Raw genomic sequence first — 21,614 nt, forward strand, 5'->3', positions numbered from 1 at the left:
GGGATACAGAATATCTACTTCTTCCAAAAGCAATAAAACGTTGTAACCACACCACCACCCCCACACACCACTCTTCCTGAGCGTTCCAACTAGCACACAAACTCCTTGAAACCTCAGATTTGAACTTGGGATTTCTTGATCTGCAGTGAAGTGCTCTATAGGCATCATATCAGATCTCCTGTGCTGATGCTTATAGCAAGTCAGATGTTGTACTGTTCTATAAGGACAGAAGGATTTGACCATTCAAAAATCAATGCATTATTCTAAGAGATGGACTCTGCATTTCCTGGCCTGCCCCTTTAAGGCTACAAGATCTCATTTCTATAATGAGGCACCTTGTGGTTAGTTAGAAGGCAATTGTTTTTGCACATCATGAGGTCAATTGTTGGAGCAGCTTCTTTGAAACTAACAGGAAAATACTACCTTCCTTTTTAAATACTCTGTGTCCCTTGTTAGGACACAAGGCCAGTGTTATCCAAAAGAAATTGCTGACCAGCCACAGGTTGGCTACAGCAACACTGTTTAAGGCACTAGCATTAATTTTAGCAAAATATGCCTTGCATACTCACAATACAGGCAAATATACATATATAGATATAAAAAACATCCGCAACCAAGTAGTGATCAAGGAAGTAAAGCACGATGATTAACACTTGCATTCTGCTTTTCACCTATTTCTGCAACACATGGAGAAGTTAAAGCACACATGCATATACAGTGCAAATAGGAGGACTGAGATCATATACCCAACAATGGTGTATATTACTCATTTTTTATTTACTAATGAACATGCAATTATCCCCATTTGGTTTCCCAATTAGCCACGAGGCTATTAGCTAATGTAATAGACAACAATGCACTAGGCTGTCTAGTGACGGTACAAAGTGTGCAACTTTGAAATGAATTTAACAGACAAGCAGTTCTCTTGAAAAAAAAACATAAAATGCTTGAAACACTCGGCAGGTCAGACAGCAACTGCAGCAAGAGGAAAGCAGGGGCAACACTTCAGGTCAATAACCGTTCATCAGTTCTCCGGATGAGCCTTGTGTTAAAGCAAAGAGATTTTGCCAGCGCAACTTTGTGTATGACAGCCATGAACAAAACCAAAGTAGTTGCCACACCAATCTTTTACTATTGCGTTAGAGAATAACTGCAGCTTAGAATAAAAAGGAAGTTGGCTTTCCATTTTACTTTAAATAGCTCTAGTTCCAAACCAACCAACCACAGCTCTGCACGTTGCATACTCATTACAAACGAGACACCAGTCCACACCATGTTCAGAAACAATGGAAAGGAATGTACTTGAGACTGCATGTTCAGAGAACACTATAGATCTCTCCATGAGCAGTTTTATAAGTACCGTTTTAATCGTTAACTAGGCAGAATGAGATGTGGGTGCATTCCAACCCATGGAATTGCATTAGTTTTTTTTGTTCATTTCATACCTTCCATGACATGGTTATAAGGCAGCCAACAAGACATGCAAGTTGTTGAAACAGGTTTGAGCTCCCTAACCAAAAAAAAAGTTTTTAGATTGTGATTTCCAGAGCAGGCCATACTCCAGATTTTCTGATCAACCATTCAAAACTTCAAATTTTCAACTGATCAAAATTCACAGATGAGAATCTTTCGCCCTTAAGAAATGCTCTATCGCACAAATCAGTGAGCTTTCTGATTTACAGCAAGAGACATTATATTTATTCGTATTGCACAATCAAGTTTTGTACATTTGTTATCCATATATACAATATTAGCAGCAACACACCAAATAGGAACATAAAGAAAGACTTGCATTTATATAGCGCCTTTCATGACCACCAGACATCTCAAGGCATTTTATAGTCAATGAAGTACTTTTTGAAGTGTAGTCACTGTTGCAATGTAGGAAATGTGGCAGCCAGTTTGTGCATAGCAAACTCCCACAAACAGCAATGTGATAATGACCAGATAATCTGTTTATTGTGATGTTGATTGATGGATAAATATTGGCCAGGACACCAGGGATAACTACCCTGCTCTTCAAAATAGTGTCATGGGGTCTTTTACATTCACCCGAGCAGGCGGATGGGGCTTTGGTTTAACGTCTCATCCAAAAGACAGCACCTCCAACAGTGCAGTGTTCCCTCAGTACTGCTTTTGGTGCTCAAGCCCTGGAGTGGGACTTGAACCCAGAACCTTGTGACTCAGAGGTGAGTGTGCAACTGACTGAGCTACAGCTGACTCTGGGAATATTCCAACGGTTGCAGTCATACCTCGCATAAAGGAAGATGGCTGCGGTTGTTGGAGACTAATCATCTCAGCCCCAAGACATCACTGCAGGAGCTCCTCAGGGTAGTGTCCTGGGCCCAACCAATTTCAACTGCTTCATCAGTGACCTTCCCTCCAACATAAGGTCAGAAGTGGGGATGTTCATTGATGACTGCAGAGCGTTCACATTACCATTTGCGACTCCTCAGATACTGAAGCAGTCCTCGCCTGGATGCAGTCAGACCTGGACAACATTCAGGCTTGAGCTGATAAATGGCAAGTAATATTCACGCCATACAAGTGCCAGGCAATGACAATCTTGAACTAAAGAAAATCAAACCAATGGCATTACCATTGCAGAACCCCCCCACCATCAACATCTTGAGAAGGAACCTCACTATTTTCCAGAAACTAAACTGGATCAGCCTCACGAATACATATTATACATGGTCATAAGAATGGAGGACTAAAAGGCTAAACCTTTTTATGTAGGCTTTACTGCATTTAAATAAGAAAAACAAAAGGATAAACTTGCCTTAATTCACTAAAACACAAAAGAAACCCAGAAACAATTGAACCAAGTTTAGAATATACAATAAACAAGCTGTGAAAAACTGCTTACAAATGAATGCAAAACAGCATTGTCATTCTGTCATGCCAATAGGTGGCACTTGATTTGCATTTCCCATTGAGAGAGAAGCTGGTTCTGTCACACTGGTTGGTCACGCCTGCAGCTGCACATTCTACCACTAGATGGAGGTCAAATGCTCCAGTTCCTCAAGCAAATTTTCAGTGACTCCATTATCCTTGCAGTTTTCTCTTGCTTCCCAATGCCACTGCCTGCCCGCCCCCCCCACCCCACCACCAACACCTTTTATTTCAGGCAAGTTGATTTTTGGAATTTACTTATTTTGTTTTGTCTACTTCATCTTATTCCTTCACTGTAGTGCTCATATGTTGGTAGAGAGGCACAAATCACTCTGCTACTGACAGAGATGAAAAAGGATAATCAATAGGCAGGCACTGTGTCCTACCCTTTCCAAAGTGCTGTGATCACACTGCTCCATAAAACGCCACCTCGATCTGTTCTTGCAAGCTACCACAGAATTTATCCTCTCCCAAATTCATCCTATCTCCCTTACAACTTGCTGCTTGAATCCCTCCGAAAGTTATGAATGAAATTCTTGGTGACTGTGGTACATTATCTCTCCTTAGCCTCTCTGCAGATTTTACTATGGTTGACCAGATCATCTTCCACCAATGCCTCACCTCCACTGTATACCTGAATGACGATGCCCTTAATTGGTTCCATCTAATTGGAGCAAGAGCATCTCTAATAATGGCTCCTCTTCTCAAGCCTACACCTCCACTTCTGAATTACCAAGGATCTACCCTTGGCACCCTTATCTTCCACATGAATGAATTTGCTGTCCCTTTACTACACACGATGGGATTGGCTCACACATATGCTGATGGCACCTAGTTCTACCTCACCACCTGTCTTGACACATCACCTGCTTCCGCCATCAAATTGCCTGTCTGGCATCTAGTCTCAGAAGTGCCACAATTTCCTGAGATGATTGAAACCATCATCTTCGACCCCAGGCACAAACTCCATATCCTTAACAATGACTCCAACACCATTTCCAGTCACTGTCTCTGTGGCTGAACAAGACTGTTTGGAATCTCAGTATCCTATGTGACTCAGAGGTGAGTTTCCAATCACATATCCTCACCAGAACAAGAACTGCCTACTTTACCACCACCAAAGTTTAACTTCACCCCTACCTCAATCCACCTGCTGCTGAAACCCTCATCCATACCTTTGTCATTTCCAGACTTGACTGCTCCAACAGTTTATTGGCCTCTCATCCTACCCTCGAGACTTCAGATCTTCCAAACCACCATGTCCCACTTGTCCATCAGCCTGACCTCAATGGCTCCTAGTCTCCTTTTGCCTCAAGTTTAAAATTATCATCCCCATGTTAAAATCTCTTCAAGGCTTTGCTCCTGCATGTCTTTGCAACCTCCCCTAGTCCTACAACCCTCTTATCTGGAGTCTGATTTCTTGTACATTCTAAGCCCCTCCACCATCTCCAAAATACTTTTCTTTAACAAACACTTTAAACAAGTCTTCCCTCCTTTGGCTAGCATAAGCAATAAAAAAAAGAATGCTATCAAGTTCTTTGGCAGTTCTTTGCGTTAAAGGCACTATATAAATGCAAGTTCTTGTTTCTGGCAATGAGCAGTGCACCAAAATTGCATTAAGCACAGGGGTTCCACTGACTAAAGGTTTGATTTGAGATTCCCTGTAGAACACTGAATTCACCAAAAGCAAGAAAAGCTGAGCTTGTCTAAGCAATCCAATTCCATTAACATTTCCAACTATCTTCATAACTTCTTTATTCCAGTGTAGATTAGATACCAGAAAGCCAAAAGGCGGAATGTTTATAATTAATGAACATATGCAAAGATTGTAGCGGAGAAAGGAGGGCAACATTACAAACATTTTTTCTCAAAAGTTAGCACTTTGCTTGTTCATCCACTGCCCAGTTCAGTCCCTTACTCCCTCTGGTTATTTTGTCCCAATTCATCTTTTACATGGGGAATAAACCCATCAGCACAGGACCGTTTCATCAGTACAAAATAAACTTGTTTTAGCAACATTCATCAGGCCATCAATGCAATGAAGAGCAGACCAAATACACTTCTCCAAGAAACCTTCCTTAGCTGGTGCAATAAGATGCCCATTCATCACTACCTAGGGCATAATTAGGTCAAGGGCTTACTGCCATACCTATCAAAGGATCTAAAAATGGAGAAACTTTGTGCTGTACTGTATAATGAGGAAAGAAAGCTCAATTTTAGAACCATGAGATTCAGCACAGCCAGTAAATCAATTTGTTCCAAAGTCAAACTGAGAGTAAGTTACTGTGATCAGAGAAGCTTTGTTCAGTACTTTCCATAAGCATTGATATGATTTGCAGTTCTGGTCTATAATCAGGTCTAACTTTAATTCTGATTGACAGAGAAGGCTGAAATAGATGAGGCAACTAACTCCTAAGATTTGAGAATTTGACCCTTTATACTATTGGGCCAACTAGCCCTTCCAGAAATAGCTTTATAAAAAGTATAGCATTTAAACATTTTTACATGTGAGCTTAATGTTTGGTACCCGATCTTGGATTTGAGAATTTTCTGCAAGTGTTTCAACTCATTATCCAGAGCTGCAGCATGACTCTCAATGTTCAAAAAAGATCATTTACTGTACTGAAATGGGCAAAGTGTATAACTTACACCCACATTTTTGCATTGGCAGTACAGATTGCAGGGGAACTGCACCTTTAAACTGGCTCTCACTACATTGCTAAATCTAGCTGTTTTAACTCAAGTGGCGACTGACTGGTAGAGTCAGTTAATGGACACTAGTCTTGTGGAATAGAGCTAAACAAATGCTTGCTCAGATGTCATCTACAAAAATAAGGAAATGATGATTCAAGGAACGCTCCTGAACAAATCTGTAACTGTCAATACACATGACCATACAGCTATACCAATACTAGATTCCCTCACCCGATCCCACACTATTGTAATACCTTGTGCATCATTTAAACGAAAAAAAATCACAATATAGACTCCCATCCCACCCGAAACCATGTGATTTATTTTTTATTCCTGCATGGGATGTAGGCATCGCTAACATGGCCAGCATTTACTGTCCATCTTAACTGTTCGAGAAGGTGATGAATTGCCTAGAAAAGTCTGGGGCACTGGCAGATAGGTATGATTCTGAGAGTATGACTGTCAGGCTGCTGTTGGACTAGTGCGTGGGCCAGCTCTTCCAATTTTAAGCACAAGTTCCCAGATACTAGTGAGGAGGACTTTGCAAGGTCGACTGAGCTCGTCATGTCATGGTTGATGCCAGGTGGCCAGTCCAGTTTTATTAATTTTTTCATAGAAGTTTGATACAACTGAATGCAATGGCCTAGCCAGCAAACCAGAAAGAAGTTAAGAGTCAACTACATTGCAGTGGATCTGGAGCCACATATAGGTCAGACCGAGTAATAATGATGACAGATTTCCTTCCCTAAAAGGACACTAATGAACCAGTGTTTTTTTTTATAAAAAGAAAATCCAGTAGTTACATGATCACAATTACCGGTACTAGATATTTCTTCAATTCTAGGTTTATTTAACTGAATTTAAAATTCCCTAGCTGGCCTGGTGGGATTGGAGCTCCTGTCTCTGATTAATCCAGGCAACTAGTCCAGTAATATGACTGTTATGCTACCACCCCCTCCTGGGAGAGGTGAAAAATCAATAAAACTCCAGGCCAATTTGGCATGGGGAAGGGGCGAACAAACTTGGGAAATTCTTCGCTGACCTTTCCCAGCAATTGAAACCAGAACAGCACTCTGGCCCTGATAATTTTATGCTAGGCCTATCTTTTGTTTGAGGTGATCTCGGTCCCAACCAGAAATAAGGTCCAGCTCTCGCTTCAAAAATATTCAGAAAATTAGCATCCACTGCATGAGACAACAGCCTCTTCCAGAGGTCTACTATTCCCAGTGAAAGAACCATCATGATATCTAACCTAGATCTGACTTTATACAGCAGCTTAAAGTTGTGACAACTTAAAATTAGTAAGGAAAAGGGAAAGGTTTAACTCTTTCAATGAACTGTACAAAAAAAAAGTTACAATAGAACCAAATAAAAAACATGAAAAGGAACAGCTGTCTGCCTGACAACAAGGCTCTTCTTTCTAGAAAGGCTCCCCCAAAGTGTAAACTGCCACAGCATCTAAAACATTCCATTAGTCTGCTACAATATCAGCATTGCCATTCAACACCATATACTAATGCTGACAGATGGTAGAGTGGTAAATGTGTAAGGTCACCACGACATAACTGTTTAGACAGGGGGAAGGAAAGGTACTAAAATTATCAGTTTAGCTCCTGAGCAATTCATAACCCCTGCAGACTTTCTACTTTTACAGATGTCCCCAAGCCCTCCATAATAATTTCTTGAGGTTGCCCACACTCCAGGACACGTTCCTAGGGAGACCAACAAACCTCAGAATTTTTAGGTGTTAGCCTAGAAAGTCATCAGGTCATAATGTCTTTACCATGTCATTATAAAGAGTATGGTACCTCTTTCATTGATAACCAGCTGCTGGGTCTGTAGAATAAAAGTCACTTGGTATTTTAACCGATGACTACACAAACATAAGATCAACATAGTCCCTGACAATCACAACTGCTGTCTATAATCATTCGTATCGGAAACGTAGGATCTCCCTCAAATAAAAACTTAGTCCTCTGTAGTTACCTCAATCTCATTGATAATTCCTGTTATCTTTCAGTAAGGTGCCTCCTCTATTGGTACTCAATGTGTTCAGAACACAGATTAAATTCTAATTTGAATATCAGGTTTAATCTCCAGTGCTATTAAAAGGAAAATGTCAAACTCCATCACATCCTTGATGCACAGCTATTCTTAAGCTTTATTATTTCATAATGACCTTTTGACGATCCACTGGAGACCATCCACATATACATCAGAATATGTATATATACCAGGTACATTACTGGACTAGTAATCCAAAGGCCTAGAAAAATAATTCAGAGAACGCGAGTTCAAATCCCACCCTGGCAGTTTGAGAACATAAATTCGATTTAATTTTAAAAAAATGGAAATGTTAGTATTGCTAAAAGTAAACACGAAGCTGGCGAGTTGTCACAGAACCCAAACTGCTTCATTCCGTACTTTAGGGAAGGAAACCTGCTGTCCTTATTCAGTAAGGCCTATATAGGACTCCAGTCCCTCACCAACGTGGTTGATTCTTAACTGCCCTCTGAAGTATCCTACTCAGTCATACAAAAACTGCTGCAATGGTTCAAGAAGGCAACTCACCCCCACCTTTTCAAGATCCCCCCAAAAATGCACCTATGGCATTTAAAACCTGATCATTCTCCTTCAGCAGCCCAATGCTAAACCATTCCCACGTTCTACTGGCTGCATTGCTAACTTGTACTTTTACATATTTACAGAGTGGAGAGTGCACTTAGTGCTCATAGAGTCATACAGCACAGAAAAGGCCCTTCGGCCTAACATGTCCGTGCCAAATGGTAGATACAAAATTAAAGGGACTTTGCTGTATCTGTACCTTTTGAGATTCGGGTACAGAGGGATATTGATGAAAGCCTAGGAGTTTACCACCTGGGGCAGTGCTGCCTGATGAACACATACCCAAAGTGGATAGTGGGAACAGCCGAATTAAAACTTTTCCTGGCATCAATGCATCAAATCCAAGCTTAGGGAGACAATCTCAAATGAATGGATTCAGGTATTCCACTCTCCACATTACTAAAGCTACCAGACCCTGTGGTAATGCAGTCTTCTCCTGCCCCAAGCCAGAGAGGGCTGCTTTAACAATGCACACAACATATGACAAGTAATAGAACTGTTATATGCTAGGAAAAAAAAGGAAACACTTTCAGGAATCATGTATTTTGAGAGAAAAAAGCAAGCCAACTTATGTCAAATCATCTGCAGTATGAAATGAAGAGCAAGACCAATATTCTACAACAGCAGGGGTCATCATTTCAAACATTCGATAATATTGTGCATGTATAGGCTGAAGAGTCTCGAGAACATTAACTTCCACTAAAATCAATTCCTCTACTGTTTGAACAAATGAGAATTAAATCAAAGGCATTAAACTGCGAAAGAGGAAGAGCTATAAAGTGATGAGGTGGAATGTAGTTGAGCTGGTCCTCAATTGGCTCAAACAATTCACACTTTACAGCCAAAGTGCATTAGTTAGGAGGATGAGGAAAAGCAAGGGTGTTGATCAGAGCAGGAAGATAAGGAAAAGAAAACAGACAAGGGCATAACAGCCTACAGTTAAACAGATTTTAGTCAAAGCCTCGCATCAGTACCATTTGGACTAGTCACATACAATTCTTGTCTTGTGTTTATTACTGTGAGCTATGCTAGGGTAAGTTCACGGTTACACAGGATTAGAATTTCCTTGTCAGTGTCTTAGTCACTGTGTTTCCCCTTTCAAATTCAGAGGGAGAACTTTGCATATATAAGCATCTCTCTTTGCAAAGAATGAAAAATCTCTGACTAAACTGCTATTTGCTCAAAACAATATATTGAATTCTCCATTGTACCTGTTAAATAAACACTGCGCATAGTGCCTCATCTTGCCATTACATCCCAATACCACATGGCTGTGCTGGCTGCTTTAAACCAGTCAACCACAACACAGTGGATTTGTATCCCAATGAGAAAAAGACTGTTCTTCGCCATGATTATAAAGCTTGCTATAGAATTCTACTGTCAAGAGCTTGTTCTAAAATATCCAGTTGTATTGCTTTCCCAGTTCCACAATATAAGCTATCCGATCAGCATCACGAACCAAAGTTTATATCCTCTAGAATTGATACTGACCCCAAAATAAATCCCTACACTCAAGCCGTTACTGCCATTCACAAAGAACTGAATGAGATGAAAAAGCTAAGATGCACGAGCAGTGATCACAAAAACATGGACGTGTTGAGTTTGATTGGTTGCATTGTGATGTTGCAAGCCTGTTGTACCTTTGGTCCCTCTGAGCCTAGCACTCCGTTTTTGTGACTGTTGCTATTATACCTCAAACAAGCTTTTCATTTCGTAAATATCACTATTCTCTTTCAGCTCTTTGTGGGACCAAATAGGGGCCCCAAGTATTGAGGGAGTGCCACTGTGGGCAGTATTAGTTACAGTAGCTAAGCATCTCTATTTGAGAGAGACAAGTTGTATTGTGGAACTGTGGGGAGAAATACAATATTCAAATGATGGTAATAAAATAGTTGGTTTTATTTTTTAAACTTCTGTTAACATTGTACTTGTGAGAAATTATTAACTTTTTTTGTAAGCACCTTTAAAACGTTTTTGCAATGTGTCTATCCTGTTTTGCATTATTGGCATCTGAGTAACAGCATTGTGGCTCTTAAGATACTGAATTTTGACAATTTAAAAAAAATGTTTTTTCTTGCAATTAAGGTTGCCGACCACTACCCTAGACAGGAGTTCTAATGCAAGGCTATCTGATCATGTACAAGAACAATTCAGATCCCTGTGGGATACTAACACTCTGTTTTGTGATGTGGCTGATGTGTGTAAAAGAAGCCTGCACAGCTGTTGAACAGTTGTGCTAGGGATGTGATCACAAGGTTAGGCACTATCCCCAGCGGAATTTTAACAGATCCAATGGAGAATTCAGTACAATACAAAAAGACTCCATTACCATTGTAAATCTTGTAGCCTTTTCAAATCCTGTGGTAGTGAAGGCAGTGAATGGACATGAAGAAAACATAATAAATAATTTGACGTACAGGTAATGAATGAGGGGAACAAAAATGCAGATAAAATGATTAGACTGAATACTAGGACACAAGCATCATTACTATACCTGAACCTTCAGCAGCTGTCAAGACACTGCTATTACACAGTACTGAGTAAAGAGCGTTAAGCTACATTGGGAAAAGCAAAAATGATAAGCATGCAAGTGTACGGTTATGACTGGTTACAGACTTCAATGAGGTTTAGATGATTCTAATTTGGAAATCCAGCATAATGAAAAAGGGACTAACTGTTCTACAGACAGGTCCTAGGGAAGGAGAAATCTGGAAGGTCCTGCAATCACCAAGTGTATGACCACAGAACAGCTGTTTCAAATCTTGATTAGTAAATTGCCTTAACAACTTGCTCATTTGTTCATTGATGTCATCATCTTCCCAGAACGTTGACTGCCATGAATCTCCACCTGTCTGTCCTGTGCTGCCCTTACACATTCCACAAAGGTCAACTGCATCTAGTCTATTATATCCATTTTCTCCTCTGCTTCCCTCTCCTACTTTTTCTGTATATCTTTCCTTCCAATAATTGTCTCTATCTATCTTCAGCTCTAATGTGACCAAAATATTGTATCTTTCTCTCTTTGATGCTATGCACTAATTTCCTCCAGCCATTTCTAGCTCTTCCTCATTAGTCTGTGTAGGATATGTGAAACATCCTCAGATATGTCCACATCCTGAATGCATTCAGATCAATAATCTCCGTTGTCCATGTCTCTGAGGCATATAACAGATGACAAAATGGGGCACCTCAGCATTCTTTTCCCAAGATTCAGGGCCAGTTTCTTTGATGTTAACACGTCCTTCATTCCGACAAAGCTGGTCTTGGCTTCCTCAGTTCTCCTTTGGTTCTCACGATCACATCTCCCATTGTCTGTGATAATCTGCCCAAGGTATGTGAACTAAAAGGCCTGCTCAGGTCAGGAAAAAGAACCCGACCGAACCACAGCAGACCCGAGCCTGACCCGACCATCCCTTTACTTACCTTTGGACTTGGAACCTCCAGGAAGCTGCAGTGCATGTGTGATAACGTCATAGTGACATCACACGCTCACTGCTTAAACTCAGTTTCATCCCGGACTCCCAGTTCAGGTAAGTTTTTAAATTTCAATGCTTACTAGCAGAGCCCTTACCATGTGTGTCCAGAACGACCCGACCCCGAAAGCTGGATCCGGAAGAGGGGCCTGACCCGACCCCGACACATGCCATCGGGTTCAGATCGTGTAGCAGGCCTTTAATGTGAACCTTTTCACTTGTTCCAGGACTTGTCCATTTACTTCAAATTTCACTTCTGGGGGGTTAGGTCTCTGCTCATCACCATCGTCTTGGTCGTCTTCATATTCATTCTTAATCCATGTTCCACACTCCTTGCATTCACTTTTTTCATAATTTCCTGTAGCACCTCTTCTGGCTCTGCAATCAGTGCAGCGTCATTTGCACATCTCAAGTTGTTGACGTTCAACCCATCAATCTTCTCTGAAAATAGCTTCAGTGCACAGGCTGAATAGTTTTGGGAACATAACACATCCTTGGCACCTCTTTTGTTCAGGAAGCTGTCTGACAAACTGCTATCAAGTCTCATTGCTGATTGATTCCAATATAGATTCTGAATTTCCATTTCTAGTTTGTTTAAGCACTCCATTATTTTCTGATGGTAGACTCTATCAAATGCCTTCAGTCTATAAAAGTATATATGTACAAGCTTTTGCACTTCCAGGTATCTTTCAATGACTACTCAAGTTAAAGATGCCCTCTTGTTCCTTTTTTTTGGGCTGAATCCTGACTATCCCCGCTTCTATAGACTTGTCATTTCTTTCCAAAATTATTAGAATCATTTTCATCACATGGTTCCTGAGACTTATTGTTCTGTGCTCTGAACACTCTAGGACGTTTGGTTTCTTTGGGAGCTGAACAAACACTGACTACCCAAGATCCTCAGATAGGAATCATGTTCTGTAAATTTTATTGCAGAGGTCAGTCAGTATCCCAATGCTTCCATTCAGGGCTTTCAGGCATTCTGTTGGTATCTCATTGATTCTAGGTGCTTTCTTTGCTGCACTGACTTCTGCCTCTATTATCTCTGGTCCTTCTCTTTCTTCTGATGGTACCAAACCACTTCTTCATAATACAGCTCTCTGGTGTACTCTACCCATCATTTCTCTACACTTTTTTTCCCCAAAGAGAAGTTCACCTTTCTTGCTCCTTATACAGCCACTATTGTAATTATTCTTATCTTATTGGTCAGTGCTTTAACTTTCTCATGCAATGCTCTCATATTCCACCTTTTCTCCAGTTCTTCTATTTCCTTACAATGGGCTTCATATCAATTTTCATTGGCTGCTCTACATGCTTTTCTTACCTACCTTTAGTCATATTTTCTTTATTGTTCTTATTCTGTCTCCTTTGCTCCATCATATCTAGTATTTCATCAGTCATCCACTCGATGTTTACTCCTCTCTTTCTTAGGGACTGTCTCAGTTAGTGTGTTTCATGCTCTGTTTCAACCTTTCTTAATGCCTTTCTGTTGTTTTCTCCGCACCAAGATCTTGATCTGCCATTTCCTGAAGTAAAGCTTCATACTTGCTTGTAACCTCATCAGCATATTTCTTAATCACATCTTCCTCCGTCAGTCTGTCTAGGTTGGTTTGATTTTTCGTGGGATTTTCAGCTTGATCTTAATCTTCATTAAAAGGCAGTGATCAGAGTTGATGTCTACACTGGGTTAAGTGAAGGCATTTTGGATGCTGCTCTTGTACCTCTCTGATCAGAAAATCTATTTGATTTCTATGAACATCTGGACTTTTCCAGCTGAATAGTCTGCTTGGGTGACCAAGTTGTTTTCCTCACAGAACTGCATCATGCATTCACCTCTGCTGTTTAGTTCCTAATCCAGAAGTCCCTACAATTCCACACCTCTCTGTCAACTTTTGCATTCAAATGATCCATGACTATCAAGATGTCGCCACTCTTCACATGCTTCCATGCTTTTTTCACCTCCTCATAGAATACTTCAACTTCATCACGGTCATCCTGCATGGGCCCATGCAATTGTAAACACAATATTCATTGGTTTCCCTTTAAATTTAGCCATAATCACTCTCTGATATTGGCCAATATCCCTGCATGGTTCTTGCTATTTACATTCTTTGTCATCATTCTGACTCCAGTCTTGTGTTCACTGCCACCTGAGATCATTACCTGCTTTCCTTTGTCTATTTTCTCATATTCAGCCCATCTAACTTCTGCCAATCCTTAAAATGTTGATGTTGAGCCTTAGCATTTCTTTCATGCAGTTGTCTATTTTACCACTCTGGTAGAATGTCTTCACATTCCAAATTCCGATTTTCAAAAGTTCTTGTCTTGAGTTCAAGAGCAGCATCATCAGATGGTAGCCTTTCTTCCGAGTTTGGGCTACCCTAGTCATTCACCTGGCTATTCCTACTTCCCTGTTTCTATTTACGGTAAACATCTCCGTAGGGGGCCCAGGTCTGCCTACATTATGACAACTGTCTAAACTAGATTCCATGACTACTATGGGTGAATAGTACTTGTTGAGTACCTTGACTCTTCCAAGGTGACTGGCCATTTATCCTTAAGTGTCATAACTCTGCCCTAGATGTGTCGCACATTTTGTTGTTGAGCCTTCTGAGCCATTGGCTCTGAGCAATGAGTTCTTCTGTCTCAGCTTCCGGCCCAGGCTTCGTGCATTTGAAAAGGATGACTACCTTAGTACAGCATCTTGCGAAGTTGCTTTTCCCCCTTAGTCTAGCATGCCAGCCAAGAAGTTTTAGGGTGTGCCCGCTGGCATGCACTACCAGCTCCTTGGAGGTATAAGTAAGAGTTGCATAGCAGTGAGAGACCAGTGATCATGGATGTGTAGCTGACAAGGATACAAAGGGACTACTTATATTTTACCATCAGTCAACAAAAGCAACAAGCTTGGTTGGTTGGTCACAAACATGTACAGGAGGTCAATGAAGGTTCTCATTAGGAAATACAGATTCCTGAAGTTGCCTGCTGCATAATATCCAGTAGTACAACTGCCCCCGATTCCCACCCACATCACCTGAGAAAGCATCAAAGCAGCTGGCATTAGGAGCAGTTCATAAGACAGGGTCAGCCTATTTTACCTTGGCTCCAGAATATCAACCTGACCATAACTGCATCTAGCGATTGTTTAAATGAAGCCAGTGTCCTGGCTTCAACCATCCTTCCTGGCAACTTGTCCCAGTTGTTGATTCTGGCATCTGTCCTAAACATTACCCACAATTCTGAAATTATGCCCTTCTAAACTATGTTGTGGCAAAGTATTGTTCTGCATTTGCTGTATGCCATTAAGTTATACTTTCAGCATATCTTCTGGAAAATTATCTTGTTCCTCATAAATTACCCCTATAATAACAGGAATCAAATAGTTTCTTTCCTGTACAATACCTTTAGGGCTTGGATGGTCCCTTATGTTCCAGCAGCCACAGCTGTATGCAGTACTCAGTCTGATCAAAACAACATGACCTCTGCAGATTTGAATTCAACTAATTTGGCATTACTGCACAATATTGTGATTGTATTTATTGAGTTTAACTGTTTGGACATAGGTAAGAACCAAGTAAACTAAGTATTCCCATGATAAATTATTCCACTCAAAGCACGAGACTCCTATTTACTTATATACAGCACTTGGCATTTGTTTATACTGAATTTCTTTTCCTACCATTCAGCCCAGTACGTTGCATGTCAAGCCCTCTCTGGAAGATCCTGGTTGCCTCTTTAGAGTGAAATATAATCATTTTCAGTGCAGTAATTCAAATGAAATCTGTATGGATCAATATTCAATATACAAACTGCTGTCGTACCTTCAAATAATGCATCACTCTTAGCCTGGACAGCATCAGCTATACCACATACCGAGAGTCATCAGTTTAGAAATTTGTTCAGACACCAAATGGACGCAGGGAACAAACTGTAGGAGGAGGTACAGAATTGAGAAACTGATAACTAAATAACTGTGCCTCCACAGGCAACTTTCCCAACTGAAAAACTGAATTTCAGGTTGCAACAACCCTCAGTTAACCCTTGGGGGAGGTGGCAGAGTAGATGAAGGAGAATGGGATAGGGTGATCAAAGGCAGGCAGAACACCTTGGGACTGCTGTGGAACCGCAAGGAGCACTCCTGTACCTCCTGGTGCCACAGAAATGTATTAAATATTTAATGGTGGCCAGAGCCCGGCCCACATGTGAGTAACTTGGGGGGGGGGGGGGGGGGGGGTGGAAAAAGAGAAAGAGAGGGTGGCCTAACACAGGCATTAGACCCTCATTTATACATGTAAAAGGCCAAACACCTGTTTTAAGCAGCCTCCAGGGACATGTGAAAAATGGCCCACTATCTGGTCGGGCATTTTTCAGATGTCTTTGGGATACAGTACATTTGTGCCAAAATTTAGGCATTTATGCAACTGTAATGTGTACGCAACTCAATCCAATTTCTATCACATTAAGACAAAATTCTCTTGGCAACTGCCTCCAAACCTTATTATTCTCATCTCTAAGCATTTCCCCCATATGCCCTCTTGCAGTTATTCCTCAAAAGATATTTAAAAAACAAAACTTTTCTTCTGTTCGAGCAAATAAACAGGGTAATAAATAAGTCCAAAGCGCACAATATAACCTGTTAACACCTCAGGAAATGTCACGTTGGGTAATCATTGAATCAAAGTTCGACCACAACATTGGATCTACATTTTGAGATCTTTACGTAATAGGCAAAACTGTCAGGCCAATCAAGCTGGCCTTTTAAGAGATTTCTCAATTTGACCTTTTTACCATATTCCAAACTTTTTCTCTTTAGGGGATATAATTGCCATTTCAACCCATTTATATTGGTTACTGGAGTGCTCTCACTCGCAACTTATTTTAGAAATCTATTAGCCATAATATACAATTAATCCTATCTGATTTGTTTTTTTAATTCCCAACAATTTCTAAACATCGTCTCAAAACCCACTACTTTATTAAACTGTTACCACCATAATACTGGCAAGTGCAACACCATCCTTTCAGTATTACCAAAGGGCCAAGGTGGCTGCCTGCATTATCCTAATAAAAGGAACAAAAGCTCCTGCACATGTATATATTTTAAAGATTATATTTGTTATACATCAATTTTTTCTTGATTCTATATATTATCCTAGTCCAATCGACCAGCACCATTTCTGGCACAACTATTGAAAAAATATGAACTGAAATTGTTGGAAAAACTCGAAGTCAGGCAGCATCTGTGGAGTCAGAGGCAGAGTTAATGTTTCAGGTCTGTGACTGGTTCTGATGAACGGTCACTGACCTGAAAGGTTAACTCTGCTTCTCTCTACACAAATGCTGCCTGATCTGCTGAGTATTTCCAGCATTGTTTTTATTTCTCATTTCCAGCATCTGCAGTATTTTGCTTTTACTGAAAAAATATAGTTAGAGTATCTTATTACTCCAGCATCATCTTGTAGAAGAGGCAATCCCAAATCAGGAAGGATGTTTAAAAAACAAAAACACACTAATTAGTGGAAAACTGGAATTTTTGCTCCAAAAGATCGATAGATTTTATTAAGGGTATTAAGGGATATGGAGCGTAAACAGAGTTGTGGCACAAATCCACCTCATTTAATTGGCAGAAAAGGCTCGAGGGGCTGTATAGCCTACTTCTGTTTCGCTGCCTGTTGCCATGCTGTTAGACTGCCTGCCCGACAACATTCTCGATGAGCCCCAGTTACTTGCACTTAAACAGCAAAACAAAAACTACAAATTCACACCCACCAGAAATTCCACCCTCTAGGCTCCTCATTCCACCCCCTTCCCATTTAAGCTTAACCCAGCAGCAAACATCCTGCTCAATCCTAAACTGGACTTCAAGCCCCATTCTCCATCCATCAGCAAGAATGCTGACTTCCATTTTTCACCCATCTCTGCCTCAGCACACCCCGCTACCACTGAAACCTGCAGCTAACATCCTTTCCTACCTTCCTGTCTCTAATTTCTTCTTTGGCCTATCAGGATCTGAAGAACATCCCTCTTATCTGGAAGATGAAACCAGGTTTGGTGGCCAATTGCTCTCCATTGCGGACTATATTTGGCTTGAAAAAAATGAAAAAGTGACAAATACCCTTTATGCAACTTATGATAGAGCAAAACAGGTGCCAGCAAGCTGAACATAACACACGGTCAGGTGCATGCAACCAATAAATTACATACCTTATGAAGCTTTTAGTGGGCAAATGCAAGCAAGGCTGTGAACAAAAGACTGCCAGCTGAAGACTGGGTGTAAATAACACGTGGCCTCCAGGATATTGAAGGTAAGCAATTCAAGATCTTTGAACATGAGGGGAGAATACTATATGTTACTGAGATAACACAATGCATTCTCGAAAGATGCTGCTGACTCATCTTACCTTCCCTGCCTTGATTAAATCAAAATGTTTCCAGAAGTGAGTTGCAATGCATGGCATTGTTCCATTAGCACCCTCTGTCCTGGCAAGTTCATCACTGCTGTTGTACTGCTTTCTTTAATGCCAACATGCATAACCAAAGCACCCCTCCGTTGTTGAACTTCTGATTGAGACACTTCAAGCAGACCTTACAGACATTACTCACAACCGAACTTTCTAATTCCTCCTATGTTGACCCCTTTTAAGTTGCTGCAGGTCTATAAATTCTGCAGCAGCACACAAGTTCCCATGAGCTCATCAGTAATTAAAATCTGACTGACCAGAGAAACCGCACAGAGACAAGCATACCTAACTTTGGGTGGGTGTAAACGACACCGTTATTCCATTCATGTTTTCACCCAAGTGGAAATTCTAGCCCAGGTCCTGAGGTTTCTTGCACTATACAGTTACACTTGTCTGTCCATTTATAATATACACACATACACAGACTGATCAGTGCATTGCAAGAATATTTGTGTAGAATCCTAGTCTATGCAACTTATATTAGTTGTACTATATATATTAACACAATGTACCTCAACAGTGGAATGACAATATTCCATGACAATATGAAAGGCACAATTCAACATAGCGGCACCTCATCAGACCCCTTTCCTATTCTGAGTGGCGTGAAACAGGGCTGTGTTCTCACACCTACACTGTTTTGGATCTTCTTCTCCCTGCTGCTCTCACATGCGTTCAAGTCTTCAGAAGGAATTTTCCTCCACACAAGATCTGGTGGCAGGTTGTTCAACCTTGCCCGTCTAAGAGCGAAGACCAAAGTACGGAAAGTCCTCATCAGGGAACTCCTCTTTGCTGACGATGCTGCATTAACATCTCACACTGAAGAGTGTTTGCAGAGACTCATCGACAGGATTGCAGCTGCCTACAACAAATTTGGCCTAACCATCAGCCTCAAGAAATCGAACATCATGTGACAGTACGTCAGAAATGCCCCATCCATCAATATGGGTGACCGCGCTCTGGAAGTGGTTCAAGAGTTCACCTACCTAGGCTCAACTATCACCAGTAACCTGTCTCTCGATGCAGAAATCAACAAGCGCATGGGAAAGGCTTCCACTGCTATGTCCAGACTGGCCAAGAGAGTATGGGAAAATGGCGCACTGACATGGAACACAAAAGCCCGAGTGTATCAAGCCTGTGTCCTCATTACCTTGATCTATGGCAGCGAGGCCTGGACAACGTATCTCAGCCAAGAGCGACGTCTCAATTCATTCCATCTTCACTGCCTCCGGAGAATCCTTGGCATCAGGTAGCAGGACCGTATCTCCAACACAGAAGTCCTCGAGGCGGCCAAAATCCCCAGCATATACACCCTACTGAGCCAGCAGCGCTTGAGATGGCTTGGCCATGTGAGCTGCATGGAAGATGGCAGGATCCCCAAGGACACATTGTACAGCAAGCTTGTCACTGGTATCAGACCCACCGGCCGTCCATGTCTCCGCTTTAAAGACGTCTGCAAATGCGACATGAAGTCCTGTGACATTGATCACAAGTCATGGGAGTCAGTTGCCAGTGATCGCCAGAGCAGGCGGGCAGCCATAAAGATGGGGCTAAAGTGTGGCGAATCAAAGAGACTTAGCATTTGGCAGGAAAAAAGACAGAAGCACAAGGGGAAAGCCAACTGTGTAACAGCCCCGACAACCAATTTTATCTGCAGCACCTGTGGAAGAGTCTGTCACTCTAGAATTGGCCTTTATAGCCACTCCAGGCACTGCTTCACAAACCACTGACCACCTCCAGACACTTACCCATTGTCTCTCGAGACAAGGGGGCCAAAGAAGAACCTCAACGGTGCACAGATTATATAAATTCTCAATTGCAAAACATAAATCATAGAATCATAAAATGATACAGCACAGAAAAAACCCAGTTGGCTCATCATGCCTGTGCTAGCTCTTTGGTAGAACTATCCAATTAATCCCACTCCCCTACTCTTCCATCATAACTCTGTAAATGACAAACAGTCTTGCAATTCAAAATTGACTAACATTCTCAGGTTATGATAACTCACCCATCTCGGTTCCTGTATAAGAGACTAAGTATTCAAAAGAGACCATGAGTAATACCTAAATTAGTTAAGGGGTGCGTGGATTTAAGCTTTATACATGACTATGACGGCATGATACAAACCTGTGGCCCAAGATAAAAGCTTGCTCCAGACCAATTTCAAGGTACACAGATTACAATAATCCATTACCTTGAAAACATGGAGTCTTTTAAACGTAACCTCACAGAAATCAAACTAATCATTTTTAATAAATGTACATAATTATAGAAGAGCTCACGACCATCATGATATATAATTACCAGTTAAACATTGGTAAGTACCCCAGTTATATCTACAGATCAAAGGGCTATTATAAACTGTCTTTATACAGAAATTGAACAGTGTTTCCCCTCCTCCTCCAATTGAGACTCAGGCAGACAAGCCGACCCGCTATCATCATCTCCCGCCTCCGACACCGGAGACTGCCAGGCCTCTCGGGCCGCCGCCCTCAGCCCACTCTCCGTCCCGAACTCGCACCTGTTCCACGAAGTTCTTCACTTCCTCTACGTCTCCATTCTTGACGGCCCAGATCAAGTCCAAGTTCAAATCACAACTCGACATGTTGTATTGCTGCGGGCAGTCTCTCTATGTGAACGGCGGCCTGTGCGCGGAGCAAAAGGAAACCAGACCCACCCCAGGGAAGGCGATCACTACAACACCGGTGGCAGACACATGACGACACTTCCGGTTCCCAATGTCCAAGGCACAGTAATATAGCATCGTAAGAGAAAAGGAGGGCGGAGCGAATATAGAAAACAGCAGTGGTGAGAGGAGGGGAAAACAGGGAGAGGGGGAAAAGGGAGGGAGGGGTGTGTGAAGGGGCCGGGGAAAAGGGGGGGGGGGGGTGTGTGAAGGGGCCGGGGAAAAGGGAAGGGGGGGGGGGTGTGAAGGGGCCGGGGAAAAGGGAAGGGGGGGGGGGTGTGTGAAGGGGCCGGGGAAAAGGGGGGGGGGGGGTGTGTGAAGGGGCCGGGGAAAAGGGGGGGGGGGGGGTGTGTGAAGGGGCCGGGGAAAAGGGGGGGGGGGTGTGAAGGGGCCGGGGAAAAGGGGGGGGGGGTGTGTGAAGGGGCCGGGGAAAAGGGAAGGGGGGGGGGGGTGTGAAGGGGCCGGGGAAAAGGGAAGGGGGGGGGGGTGTGTGAAGGGGCCGGGGAAAAGGGGGGGGGGGTGTGTGAAGGGGCCGGGGAAAAGGGGGGGGGGGTGTGTGAAGGGGCCGGGGAAAAGGGGGGGTGGGTGTGAAGGGGCCGGGGAAAAGGGGGGGGGGTGTGTGAAGGGGCCGGGGAAAAGGGAAGGGGGGGGGGTGTGAAGGGGCCGGGGAAAAGGGAAGGGGGGGGGGGGTGTGAAGGGGCCGGGGAAAAGGGGGGGGGGGTGTGTGAAGGGGCCGGGGAAAAGGGGGGGGGGGGGTGTGTGAAGGGGCCGGGGAAAAGG

At 42.3% G+C, this 21,614-nt stretch overlaps 1 protein-coding gene across 1 annotated transcript in view; it reads right to left on the reverse strand.

Moving 5' to 3' along the window:
- The window catches only part of mtpn (myotrophin), a 60,707-nt gene extending 39,842 nt beyond the window's left edge, over window positions 1-20,865 (reverse strand). Inside the window, exon 1 of the mRNA XM_068050656.1 lies at window positions 20,670-20,865. Coding sequence (XP_067906757.1) covers window positions 20,670-20,753 — 84 coding nt within the window. The 5' untranslated portion in view covers window positions 20,754-20,865. The remainder of the gene's footprint in view (window positions 1-20,669) is intronic.
- Between the last annotated feature and the right edge of the window lie 749 nt (window positions 20,866-21,614).

The sequence above is a fragment of the Heterodontus francisci genome, chromosome 18 (assembly GCF_036365525.1).
Source record: "Heterodontus francisci isolate sHetFra1 chromosome 18, sHetFra1.hap1, whole genome shotgun sequence".
Lineage (NCBI taxonomy): Eukaryota > Metazoa > Chordata > Chondrichthyes > Heterodontiformes > Heterodontidae > Heterodontus > Heterodontus francisci.